Below are 17,426 nucleotides of genomic sequence, written 5' to 3' on the forward strand. Positions count from 1 at the left end.
CGGTCGACGTCTCTTCAACGCCGCGGTCTCTTTGCCCTGATCAAAATTCGTCAACAATCGCCCATCCCAGCATCCTCCCCCCAGCAACAAGATCAGATATTCACCCCGCAGTATGTTCCACCACCAGTCACTCGCCAATTTTCTCAGCCATCATGGCCACCGATCCAAACATCAACATCAACTCCTGCGTCTCTACCTGGAAGTCCACCAGATCGCATCATCAGACCACGCCCTGGGAAGGACTCGCTGCAGTCGATTGTCGGCTCTGATGTCCACAGCGGACAGTTGATGTCGCTGCTCTTTGCTCGAGTCATTTCATTCCATTCGCTCTTCGCCTCTTCCTTCTGGCAGATGACAGATATATCACGTCCAAGACACTGCAGACACGCCGCTCTCTAACAATACTAGGAGATTGGCGACACCCAATGGGTTTGAACTGTGTGACTGAGCCAACAAGAGTCTGCCTGGGTAGTGAATCCCCACGTGATCTTCCCGATGCAAGAACGACAGTGTGAGTGAAGAATGGAACTGGCGTGCGACAAATTCTCATGAGCTGTTGGGAGTGTTGTTTGTTTTTCTCAACTTCTCTGCTTCCACGTGAAATACTCCATGCTTCCTCACTTTTGAACCCATTACCGAATGCCTCGGCGCAACCCTCAACCCTGGTGGTCTCCCTCTATCCACATCATGGACCCGAACGAGTCAGACACAGACTCTGGCTCGAAGAAGAAGACTTCAAGCAGCACATTGGTCACCGATCGGGTAGAAGCTAAGTTGCCACAGTCAGTGCACAATCCCGTGGCTTCCCTTCAAGACCCTAACTCATTCTTAGCTTTGCCGCCTCCCCCATCATCACAATTTCAGTCGGTCAAGAGAAGGCAACTTACCGGATCCACAAGGACGTATTGGTCGTAAATTCGACGTTCTTTGCCAAGATGTTTGTGTCTGGCATGATCGAGGCGCAGACGAACGAAGTGTACTTTCCAGAAGACTGCCCCGAAGTCTTTGAACAATTTGCCTCTTGGATTTACCGACCACTTGAAGAGACGCGACCCTATGAATACGACGATTCTATAAGGACATTGAAATGCTGGGCCTTCGCAGACAAATTCGGCATCCCATTATGGCAAGATCAACTTATGAAGAATATCATGGAATACTGGTCGAATTATCGTCTCTCATTCCACGATATCTCTTGGGTGTTGAACAACGTCAGCAACATGACTGCACTTTACAAATTAGCCGTCGACCAGTTTGCATGGGAACTGGAAATAGCGCCGGGCCGGCTCGAAGAGGCTGAACCGTTGCTCTTAATGCATGACTTTCCCATCTTGAGGTTTATCTGCCAGCTTCTCTCGATTTGCAACAGGGAAGATCGCATGGTGCCGAGCCCGGCGAGCCGGCTGGGATGCAAGTACCATGTCCATAGCGAAGGGACTCCCTGTCCTGTTAGATAGCGAGAGAATACCCTCGAACAACTCCGCCATCCCAAAATCTCTCTCCATGGGCAGAGACCGGCAGGTGTGAACTGGCATGTGTGGGACACGGAGGGACGATGCCATAGACAGCACTGCACGCATATTCCGAGGCGAGACACCAGCGAGACACAAGAAATCAGATGGTCAAAGCCAAAGGGGGGGAAAACAAGAGACACAGTAGAACAGAGCTTTGCTGGGTTGAGATCTTGTGATTGAGAGCACAACTTTCCGTGGATGATGGATTCTGGGGACTGCCTAGCCTGCTGAGAATGTATTACCACGAAGAGACGAGCTCACTCTTGGATGCCGGACAGATTGTTCTGCGTAGGGACAATGGCGACTCCCTTGACATTGGTTTGACAAACAGATTCAACAAACAGCAGACAGACCTACCCAGCACAGAGAGTAATAGAATTATCCTCCTCGTCTCTACATGCGTTGCAGATATGCCTCTTTTCCTCAAGGCGAGTTTGAAACGCAAGAGGCAGCGCCGCATTGATCTACCGTATGGATGTCTGGCTGAAAGATGTCGAGGCAAAGAATCGGACGACAAGTGCATGTGCCTGTGTCTGTGCCTGTGCAAACAGCACCTGGCCGACTGACCAACGGACTAATGAAGCGAGACCCCTTACGTTCTGTTGCTTGCCAGGCTGCAAGAATGCAACGCAAAGTTGCGTTATATTACCAGACAGCCTGGTGGGCAGGAGAGGCAGGAGAAGCAGTGAGTGAGTGAGTGTGACCCGATGGCTTTGGGTCTTCATCATAGGAAAAGACGCGCATGAGCTGGCTTCTTCTTTGACTGCAAGCGAGATTCTTTCGGGATTCTGCCATCTCCATCACACCGTGGTCTAAGGTCGGCCGTCTTCCGTCTCCGAGGGGTGAAGTGGATCAGAGCGTGGCTAGTTGAAGTTGAGATGCATACAAGTCAAAGGTCAAAAGGGGCGTCACTCTCGTCCCATCCCATCTCACCTCACTTCACCTCACACGTTTTCTTTGCTTTGCCCCTTTCTCTTCCCATCGACTCCTGCCTTCCAGGTCCGCTTTTATCTCATTTTCCTTACTTAGTCCTTGCTCTGCGATCCAATCCTGCCTGTTTCGTTTTGCTATCATTGTGGTCCGCGGACATGGAAAATGCTCCTGACAGTCCTCCCGGTCCGGGAAGTGATCAGAACATCCCTCTATCAAGGTCTATACCATAGTAATGAGTGTCGCCGACGCTTGAGTTCATTTGTCGGTTAACGGCGACCTGTGCCAGCTTCACAGCATCTCCTATTGTGACGATTTCAGCGGGCGAGCACACGTATCTCGTTCACGAGGAACTCCTCGTTACCAGATGTCCTTTCTGTGCCAAACGTCTCGGGTCCGGAACGGAAGAGTCACTCACAAATGAGGTGAAACTCTCCGATGACAGCGACCCCGGTATGATCCATCATCTGATCACCTACATCTATACCGATCAGGTCGACTTCTCGGACGAAGATGACAAGGCCATTTCCATTATGAAGGCATGGGTCTTGGCGGAGAAGTTCTGCATGCCGGACTGGCAAAACCGACCTATCGATCATCTGATGGAGCACTGGCAAGACGACCAGGTGAGGCCGGCCAAGGTTGCTTGGGTCCTAGACAACGTCAGTAAATCTAGCCCGCTCTATAAGTTGGTGATCGATCAATTCACCCACGATCTCGCCTATGAATATGATTACTTTTTGGGTCAGGAGAATCGGGAGGGAGCAGAGGAATACGACAAAGAGTTCGGTGCGCTGTGTTCTAAAACCGGGTTCTCGGTTAATACGTCTGGTCTGGGACGCCCTTTGTCTTCTTGATGGTGATAACGATGATAAGCGCCCGCAGCCCCTTGCTCCGGTCAATCAGGGGTGCAAGTATCATGTGCATGCTGAAGGCGGATACAGCGGGAAAGGTGAGAAAATTCGCCCAGCAAGATAAAACAACTTCGACGTCAACCACGCAGATATGACCACAGAGATTCTGGCCTCGTGGTACGCAAGGAAGCGGTGAAGCATTGGATCCTAGGAACAAAGAAAGGAAGAAAGGGGGTGGGAGAGAATTTGAATATTGAGAATCCCGTCGGATTGATTGACGGCTCTCTTCATCGCAAGGAACCAAACCATGTTGGAAGAAAGGATAGCTTTTCACAACCTGAATGGAGCCACTCGACGGTCAACTATTCTGAGACAGGCCCGGTCTTGAGAAAAGATATGTCGTTATCCAAGATGGTCATTACCAGATTGGGTGCTCTTTGCTAGAATTGCCATTGGAACAAGGTTTTGGTGTCTCGTAGAAGACCAGTGCAGAGGAGCGTAATGCCATCAGGAGAAGAGAACGCAATTTACAGGGATAAAATTTGTCCTCGCGGTGGCTCGCGCTGACTGTGAGAAACATCAGGAAGTAGAGTGGTCTGGGAAAATGAGTCGGCCTCATGGACATTTCATGTTACACAGCGTAGTTGGCGTAGATACTCAACCGCTGGCCGCCTGGGAATTTGGTTCTTCATGGCAGACCCCATCTATCTCTAACTAGGATCCGCGATGCTTTGTCGCTCGAGACCGCTTTTCCCGGCTAGTTGGAAATTCGGCGCTTAGATGGTCCAAGATTTCGAGAAGGGCGAAATCATTCTTTAGGGGCAATGAATTCACAGAATGAATTGGGTTGCTTCGAAAAGCGATTTGGCTGAGATCATTAAACACGGCGGTCGGACTGACCGGTAGGTTTGAGCAAAACAGATATCCGATTTCGTGTCTTGGTATTGTACATGTTGTTCTCGAGTGACTTAGGTCTATCCTTTGGACTGATCCAAGTTCTGCGCGGTATCGAAAGTGACCTTTCCATCACGGCTGACGCTTGCCATTGATAATCTCGGCTGCGAGGCAGCTGGCGAGACAGGCACGGCAAAACCGGGCTTGGACAGTTCGGGGCCCGTGGAGCGGACGTTGGAAATAGCCTCCTGAACAGTCCCTGCCGGGGTATCTGCAATCTCGTTCACCTCTTGGGCGGTTAAGACATCGTTTACCCTCGCAGCTCTGCTCTGAATCAAGAGCGTTGTCGGGCCGCTAAACTGTAAGAACAACCGGTCCCCCCAAATAGTCCTTCGGCTCCAGGTTCGAATTCTGTAAAGCATATTGGCCATGAACTTATAAGTGTTGCTAGTTTTTAACGTCTCGACGAATTTCGACGAAGGGAAGAAGTTTCCGAGCTGGAGAGGTATTTGGAATCGAACGCTTGATGACTTGAATCGAAAGGGCAGAGGTGCCGGAGAAGGTGATGATGAGCTGTAAGCGAGTATGTTGGAAGGATGGACTATGTACGTCTCCCCTTCTGCAAGTTCAACAGAGTAAACCTGGCCTTGACCTGCGAGCGCCAGGAGTCCTCTTCCGGTGACGTTAGAACTCCCCCAGTATGCGAGCGAAAATCTCGTGCTTATACTCGGCTTCACGGAGAGCGTGCTGCCAGTCCATGCCAACAGGGCTTTTCTTTGCGCCAGCTTCCAGTCCATCGTGCCATCCAGCTGCAAAACAGCGAATGTGGTCATTGGCGACCTCGTGGCTATAAGAGCATTGGCGGGGGACGTCGACGTGATCTTCTGGTACAGGAAAGGAATACCGATCAGGGCGCGGCGAACGGGATTGAGGATTCGCAAGGTCGAGACAGTCCCGTTGGGATCTCCAGAAAACGCCACCAGTGTTCCGCGACGAGTATACAGCTCCTGGGAGGGAGAGAGGGTGACCGAAAGCAGCGAGTATGGGCTTCCAATGACTTCGAATGAAGCGTCTAAATGAGTTAGTAGGTGCACCCTCTGAGCAGGAGATTTATCTAACCGGGTGAAGCAGCGGTCAATGATCTACCCGCCAGGTTGATTCTGCTGGTGTCTGTTGCTGGCGTCGCTTGCACCGAAATGTACTTGTATCCGCCAACCCTCCGTCCAGCGACCAAATGCGCCGGATACGCCCATTTCCGAGGGAACTTGGACAGACGTCGCAGACTCTGAGCCGGAATCGGGGGCATTGTGGCGCCAGGTAGCGGTGGATTTTTGGACCGAGGAATCCGACCCTGAAATAGGGCTGTTGGAGCCTATGTCGTTCAGAAGATCGTTTTCAAGTTTTCGAAGATGCACATAGAAGCTGCAAGCTTGGGTTCCAAATTGGACAAATATGCCAAGATGAATATTCGAGGCTACTCCAGATTGGGGCATAGGTGATGCCGCCCTGTGCTCACCCGCGGCAACCGCGGCTCCCGCGTCTCACCAGTCGCGGGCTAAATTTAACCCACCTTGATGAACATGGGTGTCCATGAGCATTGAACGCCCAGATTGATATTAACCCACTTGGCTCTACCTCGTACTTGAACTGATGATATTAGACCGTCCATCCCTTGACCATCGATTGATGGTAGGCATAAAACCCCTTTAGGAAAGGAGTCTCTGAGACCTCCTCACCTCCTACTGGGTATGTGCATCGAACAGCCAACTACCTCGTACCTAGCTAGTAATCTCGATTGGACTGCCAAGAAATGCAAGCCACCGCAAGCCACCGTTGCAGTGCCAGGTACTGTAGGTACATTAAGGGTCGGCGCAAGGACGCGAACAAGTATCGAGAGAAAGCCCGCTTAATAGACCCCTGCATGGCTCTAGTTTGTGTCTCAAAATTGGGAGCTTTTAGGCCTGCGTTGATCGATTTACAAGGCTAAGCCCCCCTCTGACATTTGCAAACTTTCCGCTGCTGAGCCTCTGCTTGGAGCGATGCGATTCTTACGACAGACACATGTTCAGTTATACGTAGCGGCACTGTCGCTACTACCCTTCGCCACAACCGAAATCGCGTTTACTTCGTTCCCTCCTGAAGCAGAGGTTGGCAAAAGCTACAAGATAGCATGGACGGGCGCCAATGGACCTGTGAGACAGTTAACCCACGACATTGTGTGAAAGCTAAATTGCTTCTAGATAGATTTGTATTTGGAACATGTAGGCAACGGGGTTGCCTGGAGGGATCTTGTCGATGACGGTATGCAGTCTCTCGTCTGGCGAACTCTACTAATCGTTGGGCGTAGGAAGCGGAGAGGAGACCTTCTGGACACCGCCCACGGAGCTCGATGCCCACATTATGTATTGTTTCGTCATTTATGAACCTGTATCTGGCGAACAATACAGCACTTCGTAGTTCCAAATCATAGCTAGTACTTCGACAAACAGTACCACCTCCAGCATACCAACTTCATTTACGTCGACAAGCCCAAACACATCGACACGAACCACGGAGCAAATGACCACGACCGTGACATTACCGAGTTCCGCTTCAGTCTCGGCTGAAAATTCTGCGGCCACCAACTATGTGAGCAAACCACGTGGACTAAGCGCAGGAGGTATAGCAGGTATCGTTCTTGGGACAGTTGGCCTATTATTACTCTCAGTCATCTCCGCCCTACTGTACTGGAAGGAAAGGTTGCGCAAAAGCCTTGCACAAGAGACAGATCGGCAACAAGCAGTGGAAAATAAGGAGTCGAGCAATTAGTATCGGGTTAAAAATGAGAAGAGGGGACCTGAACGACAACTGCAAATATAGAAAACAATCCTATATCTCAAACTCATTGCCTACTTGCCATGCGCGCACAACAAGATCCTCCCATACAGCACTTAAACCTCGACGAATCTCTCCCCAATCGGGAATTGTAGCATAGCTCTAGCCGCGAGCTGTTCCAGGAGAGCCTCGGTCTGTTGTGGCTGTCATGGCCCCAGTACTCGGTACTAGTACATATATACAAAGAAGCGGGTTGATTGGGGCAGATTCCCCGGTACGGATTATCTGATGACAAACCTTAGCGCCTTGGCACTGCCTTTCCCGTTCCTGTACTCGGTAGCTCGTAATACTTCTGCCTCGTTTGTCCCAACGTACCTAGGTAAACACAAGTAAACATTACAACACCAGTACCTGTATGATCTCGCTCCTTGCCCTGTCCAAATCATCAACTGAGACCCTCAGCCAGCCATGGTTTGATTGGCGTAAGAACCACGCAATACGGGGTCCGATTTCAGAGCCACTGCAGCAGCTCACCCGTTTGGAACCGAGGTGGTTCTACCCTGTGCTCACCAGCTAGCCCCTTGATGGGCTTAGCCGCAAAGGTGTAGGAAACAACCAAAAGTAAATCAAAATCTCGAGTCATTCAGACACTATCAATTGCATGATATGGTTTTGCAAGAAATGCTTCGGAGTTGATATCTATTCAGTATTGACACGCCTCAATTACCACTCGAGATGTCAGGGGGTGCTCCTATCAGTCGGTGCTCCTCCAACATGGCTCCTCTCACCGCTCTGATAGCTCGATATCCCGTTCTCCAAAACCTCTCATCTTTCCTGTCGACGATAGACCTCTTCAACCTAGCACGTACCAACCGAACCCATTACTCATACATTTTACTCTCGCGGACTACTTTTGATGCTCTGTGCCGCGACTGTCTCTGCGACGGCAGCGGCCTCGCTAAGCGTCAAGATTTCTTCGGATTATATAGCCTTGAACATCGGAACTATTGCTGGGGCAACAAACGCAGGATATGGCAAGACGAGCCTATTGAAATTCAGCTATATGGTACCAAGTGTGATAGTGCACGCGCTTTGCCATGCCGAAAATGTAGCATCAATGTCTGCGAGGTGAGTTTGAAGAGCGTCGATTCACTTATCAAGCCTCAACACCCTGAAAGTGGCTTCATACTCAAACCGGTTGTATCAGGAATGCCGGTACTATCCGCGCGAGCCTCCACTAGCAGGCTATCCTAGACGCCGTCCACATCTCAACAGCCCTTGTCAGAATGAAAACATAATATGTCTCTGTCCCGACTGTGACACCAAAACGGAATCTGAGGAAATCCAGGGCGAATTCCTAAACGAGCTTTGTGACTGTGATATCTACACACGCTGGATATGCCACAAATGCGCCTGGGAAGAAGAGTACTTCACTCGGGACCATTATGCCCATAATACGGCCCACGAATGGGATGAACAGCGATGGAAGGATGGCGAGGACAAAACGAAAATGATGGTTGACCACCAGCATCCCATAATGGTATGCCTTTACACCGAGATCGGCGAGTTTTCGACCGATTAAGTTGCCTTGGACTAACGTCTAATCCGCCAGTTCTTCTGTCCGTGTGGTGCTTACGTTCCCACGGACACTCGACCACGATGCACGTGGTGTAAACGGAGACATCTGCCAGAGGATGAGTGGAATCAAGAATTTGTGGAAGTGGGTTCTAAGATGCCGATCTTCGACAGTGTGTGTGAACACTCTGGTGGTATCTTTCCTGCTATCATCTTAAGTACTGACTGTGTAAGTAGGACCCGTGCTATCCACCGTATGTCGGAGACAATACCGCGGCAGATATCTGGAACGACCTCGGGCGACCCTATCCGCCGCTCCAGTACGATGGCCCAATATGGGAGGCGCCTTAGCAGTATGGATGAGCGCCCGCCTGAGCTTCGAGTAGCTTCGACACTGCTTGAAAAGCCAAGATGAGCAAAGACTACGGGAGTTACTTGCAGCTCATCCGATTGGAACGGAGGAGATGCTTGCCTTTACACGGTACAGAGTCCTCACCCATAAGCCCCGGCTCGCCCGAGGGGGTTCAATCATCACGCGTGTCTCACGAGTCGTAGGGGGCTTCCGAGATGGTCTTCTATGTATGTTAAAGTGCCGAAACTCACCGGTTTCTGCAGCTCCTCGAGAACAGAGTCAGTGGGCTCCAGCAGGTGCCACCGGGTGGATATATGAAAAGGACTTGCTGGGTCTGTGTACTTTCAAGAGAGTGTCAGTCTCTGAAGACGTGGCAAGTGTTGGATGTCAGTTTCTTCTCTGGACCAGATTCGGAACTTTTTGACAGGTTAGGTAGGCTGGAGCTCTAACAATAGAATGCCACGACTCTAACTTTTCTGCCTGCTAGACCTGGGTTTCGGATGGTGGAATATGTTTCCACTAAAATGAGTAGAACACTACCCAATACTCATGAATAAAAGACACGAGAGTCTGGCTCCCCTGAGCGCCTTTGCGCTCCTTGGGTATCTCCTTGTTGCATTGCCCCATGGCCCCAGTTACAGCCTTGCTGCAGTGGATATATCAGGCCTTAGGAATCCCCTCCGAGACTGAACTTCAACACCGTTGTTTCTGAACCTCATGCTTAGCAAAGGCACAATTGTTGCCCGCCTCGAAGCTCCAGCCACCGGGCCCATAAGGAGTCCACAATCCGAATCGCTGTCGTCACCATTTTCAGAACTGAGGCCGCTGTCGAAGGAGAGCCCCTCCGAGATCAAGTCAGCTTGAATTTTCAATTTGCTGAACTTGGTCGTTGAAACGGCCATGCTCGATCTCACAAGGAGTTGGTGGTTGAGAGTTTGCAAAGGAATATCGTTTCCGCCCTTCAGGAAGTGTGCTGGTGGCAGATCTCACGAAGCTGCTAAAGTTGGCTGTTGGGTCGGTCGATGATTCTCTTTGCTGCACGACGGTCGAAGTCTCCAACTGAGCCCTAAGAAGCCCATCTGCGCGTTGCAGGAGCGAAATTTGTGATTGAACCCCTCCCAAAATTGCGGCCGAGGTGGACTTCCATTTCCAGATGGGCTTCCTATGAACTGATGGTAAAGAGCTTAAGGCGTCTGGAGATCCCCTGTTGCTGACCTCTCCAGGGCCCCGAGATTCCGACTGCCATGGGCCGTAAAGCCATGTGAGGTCGCGCTCTTTCCACCAGTTCAAAGTTGCAGGGTTCAAGGTATTCAAGGCATGTCGTTTCTGTGCATTCTCGAATCTCATTGAGTTTTGCATCGTTTGCCGGTTCCTGTATCTGTAGAAAGATGATCATCGTCTACCTCCTTGTTTCGTGGTAACAAAGGTCTAAGAGGAGAAACTTGGGGAACAATGCGAATAGTCATGTTTTTGAACAGCTTCAACTCCAGCTCGAGCCCTGACTCGATCCTCCATTTCGCTGCAGGGTTCGATCCATGTGCTGTATCAGTTGCGTTTTCCTTCGCTCTTACTATGGGGATTGTTGGTGGCAATGGCCTCCTGAATCGGTGCCTCAATTGCCTGACCCGTGTCGCTCTGCGATGTCATGTCACTTGCTTGCTCCAGGAGAGCAGCAGCGATCTCTATTTCGTGAGATTGGGTGGAATGTCGGAGAGGTAGATCTAGCTGCTCTGTTCGACCGATCTCATCGTCGATTGTTTCCATTGAGCGAGGCCTCGGATGGTGGGCGGTCAAATCTTCGACACTATACTCTTGACTGCAAGCAAAATCAAGCGTGGTGAGTCAAAGGACCCACGACTAACAATTTAACCACTTACCAGAAGCGGACCTGGCCTTTGCTGCATGGCTCGAGCGCTCCACGGGATTTCGCGCATTGACTCAGAGAGGAGACCAACAACATAGCCATAGTTACGCGCGCTTTTGGTTTGAACATCTTGGAAGATGTCGAGCGTTCAATTACCTGGCCGCGAGCATTGCCTAAAAGCAGTCAATATCGCTTGCGCATGACTCGCCAGAGACCAGGTCTCTGTCGAAAGTAATACTCGAGGAAGCCGTGAAAGAGCTCAAACTGCTCGCACTGTAGACACGGTACCCGGATTTCGATGTCGAGAACATCCTCAAATGCAATACTGTGGTCAGGTTACAGTGAGATGTGCTTTGGAATATGAAGCAGGCATCGCCGAACTAATTCAACACACATCGGACAAAGTAATGCAAGGACTGGGTCAGCTTGGACTTGCATCCACCACCGACTAGCTAGCTTTCGTGATTGGGGATTAGCATAGAGCAATGTAAATAGTAAAGCCCAGAATGCACGGCTAGCATCTACCATACAGCAAGAGACATCGATTCTGGGATGGGACATGGAGGTGTTTGCAGTTGATGTGCAACAAACTTCGGAAGACAGATCATCTGGAGCAAAAGACCCGGTATCGAAAAATGAGAAGAGGCAGACAGTTTCTGTTTGGTTTGCGACTTGTCCTTGCAGAATCGCTTTCCGCGCTCACGATATCGAAGCTGCTTTTTCGGTTCTGCCGGGGAGGTTGCTGAATATGCAATCGTATCCTGCAGCGCTTTCGCGATGGTCTGCTTCTGGTTTTGAATCATCGAGCATTGGACGGCCATCATTCCTTGTATCTGTTGCTTATTTTCTGCCAGCATCTCATCGGTCAGATTGCTAGCAGGATCGGCTAGACTTTCGATTTTTTTTGTTGCATTCCGTTGACAGTGGTCTCCATGGTGGCTGACACATGATCTTTGATTGCAGCATGATCTCTCTCTCCTATGTCGTTGTGCACCCTACAGAACAAGTCAGACGACTTCACTAAGCTGTTTCCAACTCACCGAAGAGTCTGTAGAATTGCAGCACCCACGGCAAGTCTGCTCCTGGCATCCGAGTCTTGTAGCTCCTTCTCTTCCTGAAAAGCCCACTTTAATTTTTCAGTGCGCAGATGGCCCTGTTTGCAACTCGCACACCTCCTAAGCTGAGAAGGAGCCAAGAGCCGACGCTCTACTCGTGAGTGCCGGTAATGGCATGTGATAAATCTGCCTCAGTGTTGAGATGGCGCAATATTATCGACGGAGAGCGTACACGAGGAAAATACACCGAGTTCACCGGGAGGTATCGTAAGGACAGAATTCTAGCACGAGCCTCGACGGCCACTGGCGAGAAAGGAGCTCAAGCCTGCAACACAGCAGCGATACGCATAAAGAGAACCATGGCACTCGGGTTTCACCCGTCCATACATAATTTGGGAATGGGAAGATTGGGTAAGTTGGTCGAGGATACATGACTTGAGTGACATTGCAGCCGCCCGACTCCGCCAAAAGTACGGATTACATGAAAGATGACACCCCAAAAAGCCTAATATCAAAAATTACCTAGATATACTCGTGGGAACGAAAAACCTTTGCCAAATCCGGCTTGATCCTAGGGAGCGAGCAGAGGCCGGTTTAACCTGAGCATCGATTGAGCCTCACTGAGCAATCCCAGAGCAGCTCACTAAGCTCCAAGGGGATATGTATATATATAACACCAAGAGAAAGACAGAATGGCGGTTGAACCTAGCAATTGGCTCAATCCGTGGTGCATCCAGAGCAAAGTGTTCGACTTGCTTCAAAATATATATATATTTCGTTGGTGTTGCTTCACTGCCGAGTGTAAAATTCTGCCGTATTTTCTCCGGCGGAGTACGTAGTCCCACTTTTCCCTTTGAGGCCCACCACGTCCCACTTGCCTTTCCTGATCATCATCCTCCATGTAATATTATTGTGATCCCTCGTCTTCGGCGCCAACAAGCAATACCGATTTTCTTCCAAATATCAACCACCTATTACTCTACAGAAACCGACTCGATTGTCTCCTTTGAAACCATGGACGCATCTGCAGTCAACTTTAAGGGGTTTCTTCTGATTGGCTGTGGAAGAGCACGATACCAATGACGTGGCAACCACTCGCCCATCATATAAATCAGCTGTAAAGTTCGCCGTGCCTGATCTCAGAACAAGAGGAAGTGTTCTTTCTATCCCTCCCACCTCATTGAAATGATTTTAGTGAGTCGTTGAAACTGTGGAATTTGGTGCAATGGCGGACTCATTCGGGATCATGGGCGTTATCGGCGTCGCGACCCAGATCCTCCAGCTAGGCGTCCAATTTGGATTGGATTGGAATGATGCGCCAGCCGACACCAAAAACTTCATAGCCGAGCTTAAAGTTCTTAAAAGTTATCCTATCCGAAACGAAGAAGAATATCGTCGACAATCCAGGGTTTGTAGAAGCATTCAAGGGCCGTCAATCTACCTTGCTTTCACCGGGAGAGACATCTCTCACAACGGACACTCCTCTTCTCATATCGGCCTGCCGATCCGAGCTAGAAACTCTGCTTGAGGATTTGAAGAAGCGGTGTCAAACTCATCGAGTGAACTGGGAACGACTAAAGGGAGCCTTCCTCGCTAAACGAACGCGAGAGACGGTTGAAAACCTCCATCGGAAGTGCCAGGCCTTGAATAGCATGGCAATTATCAATGCTGCGGCTCTCGGAGCAAGTACTTATAACAAGGTCAACCAAATCTACAGGCGACAGCAAATGTCGGACCAAGCCGAGAATGATCAGCTCAGAAAACAGAGGAAAACGGCACTGATCCAGAAGTTCTATACTTCTCCCTATAGAGATCGCAAGGACAGGAACCCGGGGCGAGTGAAAGGAACATGTGAATGGTTCACACATCATCCACTATTTCAAACTTGGAAAGAGAGCAAATCATCGTGCTTGCTCTGGGTATCTGGAGACCCAGGATGCGGAAAATCAGTTTTGGCAAAATACCTAGTGGATGATGTGCTCCCAAGCACTCATACGAGAACTAGTTGTTATTTTTTCTTCAAAGACGACTTCAGTGATCAGAGAACCTTGGAAAGCTCCTTGCTGTATCTTGCGTCAAATCTTCATCCAAAGACCTGATCTGCTATCAGAAGAGATTCTCAACAAGTTCGGAGAGGATGGTGATCAGCTCATCGGCTCCTTTCGTGGCCTCTGGGATATTTTCATCGATGCAACAGTGAAGCAGGATGTTGGCGATATTCATATTTCGACGAAACAAACTTCTAGTGAGGTTGTCTGCGTCATGGATGCCCTGGATGAGTGTGAAGGTAGGGGGCCAACGTCAATTAGCGGAAGCCTTACGCAAGCTCGAGTGGGCTAGACCAGGCAAGGTTGCCTTGAAATCCCTACTGACTAGTCGACCATATACTCGTATTCAACGCGAGTTCAGCTTCTTCAACAATCTCATACCTGCCATTCACTTAAATGGGGAAGGTGAGGCCGAGGTCGAGAAGATTTCCAGAGAGATCAATGTTGTTATTGAAAGCAAGATTAAGGACCTTAGCTCCTGGCTCCAGCTCCTACCTGAAGAACAGCAAACTCTGAAAGAGGAACTGAACCGGATTCCGCATCAGACATATCTCTGGGTCCACCTGATATTTGAAATTATCAAGGATAGCGTCGACATTACGAAAGAGTCTTTACGCACAGCTGTCCGCAATCTTCCCCCAACAATCGAGGCTGTTTACGATAAAATTCTATGCAAGACTCGCAATCCTTCAAAGGCAAAGAGGATTTTGCATATTGTCGTAGCCGCTGTAAGGCCATTGACTCTGGAAGAGATGGCCCTGGCTCTGGCGATCAGGGAAAATCACAAGGGATATGGTGACCTCGACCTCGAACTAGGGGGCTGATTTCGCAGTACTGTTAGAGAGATCTGCGGCCTCTTTGTGACCATTATAGACTCGAAGATCTACCTGCTTCACCAAACTGCCAAGGAATTCTTAGTCCAGAAAATGCCCTGGAACTCGGATAGTATTATCAGCAACGAGACAGGGTTTCTTCATTGGAAATCTTCCTTCCAGCCGACAGAGGCTCACCGAATTCTCGCAGAAGTCTGCATGTGGCGCCTCCTCTGGAAAGAGGTTGCAGTCTACACTGCCGACGTGGCCGCGGACTCAAAGGAATGTGTCAACAATCATATTTTGCTCGATTATTCTGCCCAAAATTGGGTAACTCATTTCCGCAATGCCCAAATGGATGATAACCGTGCGATGGTTTTCATGGCATCCAGACTTTGTCATCAAGATCCAACCACTCTGCTATCTTGGGTCAAGGGCTATTGGATGAGTAAACGTTTGAATGAGCGTATGGTTTATCCCAAAGGACTCAATGGACTCATAATTGCTTCTTTCTGTGGGCTTGAATGTGTGGTCGAGTTACTTCTGGAAATGGACGGTCTTGACTTGAACTCGAGGGATGATAGGTACAAGGCGACTGCATTGGCGTGGGCCGCCGAGTACGGCCACGAAGGCGTGGTTAAACTTCTGATTGCCGGAGATGAAGTTTGACATTGATTCAGAGAATTCTCAGCGTCGGACACCGTTGTCGTTTGCTGCCGAGCTCGGCCATGAGGTCGTCCTCAAAATGCTCCTTGAAACCGGGAAGGCGGCTGCGGATGCCAAAAGTAATTATGGCCGGACACCATTGTCGTATGCTGCCTCAAGTGGGAACGAGCGGATTGCTGAGCTATTGCTGGACACGGGCCAAGTCGATCCGGATTCCAAGGATAGTAACAACCGCACGCCCCTTTTTTGGGCGGCATGGTGCGGTAGAATCGCCGTGGTTAACCTGCTCCTCCAGACACACAAGGTTGACGCCGACTGTGGGGATGATTGCGGTAGGACGCCGCTTTTATCTGCGGCCCGGAATGGACATGAGGACGTTGTGAAATCACTTCTCAGCACAGGGGAAGTCGACGTGAATTCTCAGGATTCGAGAGGACGGACTCCAATATGGCATGCTGCGCGTAGAAAGCATAACACTATTGTTCGGTTGCTCCGACTCTCGGGCTCTGAATAGCATTTGAGATCTTTCGATTTTAAATGGTATTGTTTGCAGCGATGCTTGCTGTCTGGTGATCTCGAGCGACGCTGAGGGACGAGAAGTCTCCTGTGCTTCTCTGTGCGCACTTCTCCCTAGGAGTACAAATTTTGTACCGGGGTTGTGAACCAGCGTGAGAGGCGCTTCTCAATGGATATTTCTAGGTATCTATTGCCTTCCTCACTGCCTCCGAGAGACAGGAGGTTAGCAACGCCGTCCATATTCTCGGTATGTTCCAAACTGGATCGACACTTTGGACAAGCTAGATCCAGAAAAAAGAGCTCCGTCAGGGAAGAATCGCTTATCATGTGGCCTGCCCGGCGTTCGTCTTCAGTGACAGCCCTGTTTCCCAGTTCGAAATTTCTCCCAGCTGTGCCCATCAGGAGGCTGAAGTCTGCTTCTCAACTGGCAGTAACTTGAGCGCGGGCATCACCAATTTGAACACCTGAATGTCATGGACAATTCGCTTCGAACCTTTGCGAGGCTGCCAAGGCTTGTGAAAAACAATCCTACCTTTGTACAAACGCAAGGAGGTTGAGCCTGGTCACATAATACGTGAGGTCGAAGATCTTCTGAAGACCTGGTCTAGGGCGAAACCGGGCCCCTTCTTGAACAACGGCATTCATCGCAAGGGCCATGGCTATCATCTATGATGACTGAGCACTCTGTCACGGTCGGATCTGCATCTGACTATCGGGGTTTGAATGGACGTATACTTGGTTCCGGTCGGCCAAATAATGCAGTGGGAACCCGGTGTTGGCCGCTACTGGATGGAATTGGGCTAAGCGGTGCGCCCTCTGGGGGTGCCAGGCTGAGAGCCCGGGCGAGCCCGGGTTAGACAGAATACAATGCACTACAAGAACTGCGTACGAAGTGCAACATTAAGTTTGACACAATATAACTCCGTAATCGCCCAAGGCACATCTACACAGGTTCTAGTTTTTCAAGGTTCGACACCTAGCCCGTCATTAAGATGGCAGACACACCCACTTCTGTAGAGAGTTGTCTGTAGGGATGACATTCCTAGATGCAAATAGGGTCGCCCGTACCGAAATCTCAGGCACTTCTTTAGAGATATGCCTAATTAGCGCAGACAGAGTCGATCACTTCAGGGGGTGTTTGCATGTCCAACGTTGTTTTAAGCCAAGCCTACGGTGAACGTGCCTCACCAACTCGCTAAGCCGGGGGTAGGGAGCCTAATCTGGCTACCTTGGTATGACTACCTACTTGTAGGAAGGCAGGGATGCAGCAGCCAAGGTGTCAACTGAATTCTATTCCCTTGCAATATACAGGATGAGTTCAAACTGCTCAACAGATGTTGCAACGAACCGAGAAGACCTATCTAGTAGGAAAGACAAAAACAGTGTCAGTATTTGACTGCGTGGAGGTGGCAAGTTGCACAGTCGAGTGTCTCGACCTGGCTTTCAAGCCAACATAAGAACGCCTTGATCAGAATTCGAACTATCATGGGTTGATAAGTCGTACTCTGCCACCTATAGCCTTCTCCAGCAGA

At 50.0% G+C, this 17,426-nt stretch overlaps 8 protein-coding genes across 8 annotated transcripts; 5 read left to right on the top strand and 3 right to left on the bottom strand.

Moving 5' to 3' along the window:
• Positions 1 to 687: 687 nt before the first annotated feature.
• A1O5_03150 (uncharacterized protein) lies at positions 688 to 1,457 on the top strand (the record flags this gene model as incomplete). The annotated part of the gene is made up of 2 exons (XM_007743763.1): positions 688 to 782; positions 833 to 1,457. The coding sequence occupies 2 exons, from the start codon at positions 688 to 690 to the stop codon at positions 1,455 to 1,457; spliced, it is 720 nt and encodes a 239-aa protein (XP_007741953.1).
• Positions 1,458 to 2,899: 1,442 nt separating this feature from the next.
• On the top strand, positions 2,900 to 3,301 carry A1O5_03151 (uncharacterized protein; the record flags this gene model as incomplete). Its single annotated transcript, XM_007743764.1, has 1 exon — positions 2,900 to 3,301. The coding sequence occupies one exon, from the start codon at positions 2,900 to 2,902 to the stop codon at positions 3,299 to 3,301; it is 402 nt and encodes a 133-aa protein (XP_007741954.1).
• A 971-nt stretch (positions 3,302 to 4,272) lies between these two features.
• Positions 4,273 to 5,498, bottom strand: A1O5_03152 (uncharacterized protein; the record flags this gene model as incomplete). The annotated part of the gene is made up of 2 exons (XM_007743765.1): positions 4,273 to 5,264; positions 5,312 to 5,498. 2 exons carry the CDS (start codon positions 5,496 to 5,498, stop codon positions 4,273 to 4,275), a joined length of 1,179 nt encoding a protein of 392 aa, XP_007741955.1.
• Positions 5,499 to 7,780: 2,282 nt separating this feature from the next.
• A1O5_03153 (uncharacterized protein) lies at positions 7,781 to 8,932 on the top strand (the record flags this gene model as incomplete). Its single annotated transcript, XM_007743766.1, has 4 exons — positions 7,781 to 8,134; positions 8,214 to 8,546; positions 8,619 to 8,756; positions 8,819 to 8,932. 4 exons carry the CDS (start codon positions 7,781 to 7,783, stop codon positions 8,930 to 8,932), a joined length of 939 nt encoding a protein of 312 aa, XP_007741956.1.
• An 868-nt stretch (positions 8,933 to 9,800) lies between these two features.
• A1O5_03154 (uncharacterized protein) lies at positions 9,801 to 10,316 on the bottom strand (the record flags this gene model as incomplete). Its single annotated transcript, XM_007743767.1, has 1 exon — positions 9,801 to 10,316. A coding segment is annotated over one exon (516 nt), but the record flags the coding sequence as incomplete, so codon positions are not given.
• A 162-nt stretch (positions 10,317 to 10,478) lies between these two features.
• On the bottom strand, positions 10,479 to 10,926 carry A1O5_03155 (uncharacterized protein; the record flags this gene model as incomplete). Its single annotated transcript, XM_007743768.1, has 2 exons — positions 10,479 to 10,749; positions 10,811 to 10,926. 2 exons carry the CDS (start codon positions 10,924 to 10,926, stop codon positions 10,479 to 10,481), a joined length of 387 nt encoding a protein of 128 aa, XP_007741958.1.
• Positions 10,927 to 14,118: 3,192 nt separating this feature from the next.
• Positions 14,119 to 14,724, top strand: A1O5_03156 (uncharacterized protein; the record flags this gene model as incomplete). Its single annotated transcript, XM_007743769.1, has 1 exon — positions 14,119 to 14,724. The coding sequence occupies one exon, from the start codon at positions 14,119 to 14,121 to the stop codon at positions 14,722 to 14,724; it is 606 nt and encodes a 201-aa protein (XP_007741959.1).
• Positions 14,725 to 14,826: 102 nt separating this feature from the next.
• On the top strand, positions 14,827 to 15,381 carry A1O5_03157 (uncharacterized protein; the record flags this gene model as incomplete). The annotated part of the gene is made up of 1 exon (XM_007743770.1): positions 14,827 to 15,381. One exon carries the CDS (start codon positions 14,827 to 14,829, stop codon positions 15,379 to 15,381), a length of 555 nt encoding a protein of 184 aa, XP_007741960.1.
• Positions 15,382 to 17,426: the final 2,045 nt, after the last annotated feature.

The sequence above is a fragment of the Cladophialophora psammophila genome (assembly GCF_000585535.1).
Source record: "Cladophialophora psammophila CBS 110553 chromosome Unknown aczJe-supercont1.4, whole genome shotgun sequence".
Classification (NCBI taxonomy): domain Eukaryota; kingdom Fungi; phylum Ascomycota; class Eurotiomycetes; order Chaetothyriales; family Herpotrichiellaceae; genus Cladophialophora; species Cladophialophora psammophila.